General features: G+C 42.0%; 1 protein-coding gene across 1 annotated transcript; it reads right to left on the bottom strand.

The window, feature by feature from the left end:
* Positions 1 to 1,152: 1,152 nt before the first annotated feature.
* On the bottom strand, positions 1,153 to 4,948 carry LOC124702189 (26S proteasome regulatory subunit 4 homolog). Its single transcript, XM_047234306.1, has 6 exons — positions 4,368 to 4,948; positions 2,794 to 3,039; positions 2,205 to 2,374; positions 1,880 to 2,096; positions 1,659 to 1,799; positions 1,153 to 1,403 (listed from the first exon to the last, which is right to left on the bottom strand). The coding sequence occupies exons 1-6, from the start codon at positions 4,860 to 4,862 to the stop codon at positions 1,320 to 1,322; spliced, it is 1,353 nt and encodes a 450-aa protein (XP_047090262.1). The 5' UTR covers positions 4,863 to 4,948; the 3' UTR covers positions 1,153 to 1,319.
* Between the last annotated feature and the right edge of the window lie 1,180 nt (positions 4,949 to 6,128).

Below are 6,128 nucleotides of genomic sequence, written 5' to 3'. Positions count from 1 at the left end.
ATTATACGTAATGGATATTGTACCAGGAATACTTCAGCATGCAATGAGGTAGTACTTTTCTCACTTCACTCATATATCATGTTTATCTGCAACGGTTAAATTTGTACTCCTGCCACGGCTATTGATCGGTTCCAGTTACTACTTTAGTGCACACCCCTTATTCTTGCATTGATCAATCTCATGAAATTGTGTACAATTCGCTGGCACAGGCTGTGGTATCTTAGCATGGATAATCAGATTACTTTATATCCATTAGTCTAATGAATTCATATTTTTTCCCGCAAATCCCGCCGCAGCGTGTGGGGTATCATCTAGTTCTAATCTATGTTCTAGTCCATCAGATCAATGCAAATTTTACAAAATCATACCTTGGTATGCATCAGTATGGCCCGATGGCCTGGGTTCCGGTCACCGAAGACAATGGGAGGATTCATGGGCTTTAGTGGTGTATTCGGCGGCGGCTACAATGGTGGTCATAAACATGGGACCGGCGGTGATAATGATAGTGGTGCTGCCGCCACAAGTTCCACTGGAGCCAACAAGGACAACAATGGCACGATTGCTTGAACTTGTTGATTTGGTTTCATTCAAACTATGCACTTACATTTTGTTAAATTTGTCAACTTTGCACTCCTACTTTTGTGGTGTTGAACAATGCACTTAAGTTCAATAATGTCTCTTCGAGTTCATGTGATCATGAGATTTGTTTCAATTATATGTGCAAAGTTGTTCCGACTTCCAATAATATCTGCTCATGAAATCTACCTATATTTGTTTAGGGTATGATGAAATAAATCTATCAGACCAATGCAAGCATTAGAATTGGCTAGATTGACCAACCAGATTTAGAGATCCATTTTACGGACTCTGCTTGAGTTGGGAATTTTTCAGCTCAAGATTCTTCTCTCTCTAAAGGGCTCGTAGAGACTCAAAACAAAGGAACTCTGCTAAAGATGCTCAAAGCACAAATCTGGTCATCAACTACGTACACAAAGCTCAGATCAGTTGTACAGGACAATAGTCTTAGTTGTGCAAGTTCAATGCCTTATTTAAAGCCATTGTAATCCTCACTTTTTACCAATCATAAAGAACTGAAACTTCCAATTCCCTTAACTCAACACTGCATTCCAGGTAAGCACGGTGCAGGAGTACATTGTTAACGGAGGGGTGTTTTCAAGTTGTGAGTTGCAGAACTAACACGGGTGTGAATAAGCATACTCAAACATTTTGAACCGAATGAATACAAACACCAGTCCTCTACTGTTGCACCAAAAATACTTCCACGAGGAAAATGCTGGCACTCAGGGGGGTGAGCAGTCTCACATGTAAAGCCCCTCCGGTACACCTTCCTTCTTCTTGAACATGACCTTCTCTTTGGCCTTCTTGAAGTCGGCATGTGTTACCTACAAACAGAAAATAGAACAGGAAATGTTAAGCATGTGGAATCAAAACTTTGATCCAGATATGTTCTAACTTAAGACAATAGAAAGACCACCCTGGTAAAATAAAATGTCTAAAAAGATCAACAGAGTGTATTGGTTGTTATTGTGACTTCAGCCGGTGTCGAACGAAATTCAGTCAGCTTACAGGTTTGTTTTATCAAGACTTCCCTAGTATTGAAGAGAAGGGATCTGATTAACAAAGCATTGACATCTTACCTTCATCCTGCGCTCTCTCAAGGCAAGCAACCCAGCTTCAGTACAGATTGCCTTGATGTCAGCACCAGAAAACTCATCTTTGGTCATCACAAACTCTTCCAAGTTCACATCTTCTGCCAATGTCATCTTAGCTGTGTGAATCTGCACCAAAAGAAATTATGATAAGAATAGAAAACAGGTGTCCCATTAGATACCTAGCTAAATACTTAACAGAAAATTACCAGGAAGATGCGCCGCCTCGTTTTAATATCTGGCAAAGGGAATTCAATCTTCCTGTCTATTCGACCTGGCCGAAGCAAGGCTGGGTCAAGGCTCTCAATGCGGTTTGTTGCTAGAATAACTTTAACATCTCCTCTTGAATCAAAACCATCCAGCTGATTCAACAACTCCAACATGGTCCTTTGAATCTCTCGCTCACCTCCAGAATTAGCATCATACCTATAATAAAAGAAATCAGAACTCAGTTTAACTGAGGTAAGCTCCACCTAATTTTTTCATATGCAAATAATAGTCATCCTATGGTAAGTTCAAGTATGTGGTACATACCTCTTTGTTCCAACTGCATCAATCTCATCAATAAAGACAATTGAAGGAGATAGATCATCAGCCACCCTGAACAGTTCTCTTACAAGCTTCGGGCCCTCACCAAGGTACTTTTGAATCAATTCACTCCCAACAACACGCAAGAATGTTGCTGATGTAGAATTGGCAACAGCCTGCAGCATTCCCAATTTGAAACAATACAAAAATGTTACTGTACGATTTTTCTTGGAAAAGATGTATAGTTACTCTACCAGTACTTGAAGAGAAGGAATAATTGGCAACAGCCTGCATCATTTACTATTTGAAACAAAACAAAATACACATCTTCTTGGGAAAGATGAATATTAAACTACTAACAGTACTAGAAGAAAGAACAATTGGCAACAGTCTGCAGCATTCACAATTTAAACCAATAAGATAAGATGTTGCATTTGATCTAGGAAAGGATGTGTATCAACCTACTACCAGTACTTGAATACGAAAGAATAACAAGCAATAATTTATTGCTGACGAGATGTTTGAAACTTTGAATAGAGCAGAACATGGACTTTCAAGTCTTCGGAGCCAAATGGAAGACAATAAAGACACTAACCTTTGCAAGTAGAGTTTTCCCTGTTCCAGGCTCCCCGTACAGAATGACACCCTTGGGAGGCCTGATTCCAATGTCCTCATATAGCTCAGGGTGTGTCAAGGGAAGTTCAACTGCCTCTTTGATCTCTTGAATTTGAGCATCTAAACCACCAATGTCAGCATAAGACTCCAAAGGTGCCTTTTCAACTTTCATGACAGAAACCATAGGATCAACTTCATCTTGCAAAATTCCGACCACCGAGAGAACCTGAAAATAAATGATAGTTCAAGATCAATAAGTACATACAGTTTCAATTCATCACATCAAACAGTCCTGTAAATCTTCAGTTCACATACAAAGCACACTGAGATTTCCGATGGAGAATGAACTGAAGACCTAGAGATGCACTCAGTGAAAGTACATTAAGCCATATATCAATAACAGTCATAATTCATAAAAGGAACATAAGAACTCAAGACTTAAATGCAGATTGAAGAAAAAACGCATACCACAAATGAAATGAAATGCTTAAAGAAAAGTACTGCATCTAACAGTGATCTTCATCTTATAGGAAATCATAAGACGATATACACTTTATGTGTTTCCACCCAAGGTGGCCCTGTCAAACATTGACTCGCCAATGTTTGACAAAGGACTCCTCTACCCTACATTGGCCAAAATTTTGGTAAGAAACTCATGAAGGAAACATGGAAGGATCTATAAAAAAATATTTGGAATGACCAATATTTTTTGGTAGAACGAGCTGAGGGCATAAACCAAATAAGCACTATGGTTCAATATGGAGTTAAAGTGAATAAATATAGACTTTGGATCTTTAGCAACTGTCAAGTGTGCACAACGTTCAGTGAATGGTGATAATGTTTGGCCTGAAAGTAGTCACCTCACAAGAAGGATAGAAATCAAGAAAGCAGTCACTTGGCAATTAAACAGACCAGTTTGCAGGGTCACCATAAGATAGGAACCAACAACATTATTTTTCTGTAATTTTTCAATGCAGAAATCAAGGAAGCAGTCACTTGGAAATTAAACAAACAAGTTTGCATGGACACCAATAAGCATCACATTACAAGTTACAGGATTAGTGCCAAGATACATTGAGTTTTTATTTGGTTGTTGTACACATCAAATTTCATTTCAAAATTCTTTGGAAATAATGTACACCTACAAACAACTTTACCTTGACAAACACCATATACATTCAAATCCTGTGTCACAGGTACACGGAACGACCATACTACTTGTCTCAATTCCGAGGATCGCCCCCATCCCACCATATACATTCAAATCATGTGACAAGGTACTCATCTCAATCCCCAGGTTTCGACCAACCCACATGTCGGGTGAACTAAGCCCAAAGTTTTCATCAACTCGACCAATTCTAATCGACTACAAGGTTATTGGCCTCTCTTCGCAAATGTGATTTCTCCACTGAATAATTCCAACTTTCTGGATACAAGGCATTGACGGCATGACAACAAATGACTAATCTGAACTCGTCAAATCTACTGCCGGCGCTTCTAATCTATGTTCCAATCCATCAGATTCAGATCAATGCAGATTTTACAGAAGCGTACCTTGTTATGCATCAGTATGGAGCATCCCGGCTCCAGCTGGTCCTTGTCGACGAAGGAGAGGATGCTGACGTAGTACTCGGGCCCGGTGGAGGAGGAGACGATCCCGTGGGTCTCGTCGATGATCTCCTCGAGCGAGCCGACGCTCATGGGGGTGCCGCGGAGGTCGTCGACCTTGGATCGATCCTCCTCCGTCTTGTCTTCGCTGGGCTTGAGCCGCTCCTGGCTCGCGACGTACTCCTCCTCCATGAGGAGGTAGTCCTTGACGCGCTCCAGCTTGAGGAGGCGGAGGCGGCACTTGGAGAGCGGCGCGACGGGGGGCAGCCGCGCCGCCGCCTCGGGGCCCCTCTGCTTCCGCTGCTTGCGCCCCACGCGCGACGGCGCGGCGGGGGGCTCGAACTTCTTCTCCTTCTTGTCGCCGGCGGCGCCGTCGCCCGGCTTCCGGTCACCGGGGAGGCCGCCCTGCTTGCCCAGGCCGCCGGAAGCGCCCTGCCCCATCGCCTCCGGCCGGTTGCTTCGATTCGAGGGTTAGGGTTTCGGTGGGGGGCAGAGAGAGAGATCGGAATAGAAAGAGCGCTTTCTCTTTCACTGCTGCCTAGATAAGACCGATCTACGGAGTATATAACTTTCTCTTTCTCGAATATCATTTTTTCCCCCTCTCTCGATGACAACTTCCTGGAAATGGAAAACGAGTGATACGTGGTGACATCCAGGCCGTCCATCTTATATCCTATGGTTATGGAATTTGTTTATCATTTTGTAAAGAGATTTTACATGCATAGTCTCGAAACTAATTTAGTTTCACATTGTATTTTTTCTAATTATAATACTTTCTCCGGTTTAAATTAACTGATGTAATTAGGAGTACACTTGTACCGGACTAGTATATAGTTGCGCCAGCTAATCTATGCTTGAGAAAGTAGTGTTTTTGTTCTAATGATTTCAAATGTGTTTATCATCCAGCAAGGACGTTTAAAAGTAGTTTATACACATGTATGTCTTCAACTATATTTGAAGGGTTCGCATTAAATAAAAGTGTACAAAACATGTAAAAAGTTGTTAGGACTATTTCAACAAGAAGTATGTGAGGAGAAAAGTTGGAGGATTTTTGGAGTGGAAACCTCTCCAATCTGAGATTCTTGATATGGGCAGGTACGAAATATTTCCAGTGATTTTCACCAATTTCAATCACAGACAACAAACAACAGACTGGCAAGACCGGCAAGATGATGGGATGGTAGTTGATAAAGTCAAAAGCATGTGACTATATACCTTTTGTTGTTGTGAGTAATCTACTATGTGAGTTTGCACCTGCTCTCTCAGATCCAATATGTACATACTTTGCAGTCAATAAAGTTGAATTTCTCTCTTTCCTTGTATAAATTGTAAAACTAGAATTGCATATAATGTTGAACAAGTCTAACTAAATACAAGTGACCGACACAAGCCATCGAACGCGTGCAAACGGATGGGGAGGGGTGGACCTTGTCTCCACCTGATCAACGAGAGGCGGATAAGAGGAGGGGCATGACGCTGGCACCCGGTGGGATGAGGGCTTCAGAGTGGCGGAGAGTAGATGGCATGGCAAGGCTATGGTGACGAGGGAGCAGACGGCAGTCACGGCCGTGGCCCATAGGTGGGTGGGAGAAAAACAAGGCCAAGGGCGAAGATAGGGGAAGAGAGTGAGTAACTCATATGTAAGGTCTAGGTCCATGTGCTAATTTTTAAGTATTTGCAGGTGATTTAAAAAAAATTGGGAACAAG

Source organism: Lolium rigidum, chromosome 3 (assembly GCF_022539505.1).
Source record: "Lolium rigidum isolate FL_2022 chromosome 3, APGP_CSIRO_Lrig_0.1, whole genome shotgun sequence".
NCBI classification, from domain to species: Eukaryota; Viridiplantae; Streptophyta; class Magnoliopsida; order Poales; family Poaceae; genus Lolium; species Lolium rigidum.
The sequence above is the reverse complement of the archived record's forward strand: the minus strand, read 5'-3'. Positions and strand labels throughout refer to the sequence as shown.

What these genes read in the sequence shown, in the direction of transcription:
- LOC124702189 (XM_047234306.1), bottom strand. Translation starts at nt 4,862, where the DNA reads ATGGGGCAGGGCGCTTCCGGCGGCCTGGGCAAGCAGGGCGGCCTCCCC. An exon ending in GGAAAACTCTACTTGCAAAG is followed by an intron (nt 2,375 to 2,793) that starts GTTAGTGTCTTT and finishes GGAATGCTGCAG; the next exon opens with GCTGTTGCCAATTCTACATC. An exon ending in GATGCAGTTGGAACAAAGAG is followed by an intron (nt 2,097 to 2,204) that starts GTATGTACCACA and finishes CTTTTATTATAG; the next exon opens with GTATGATGCTAATTCTGGAG.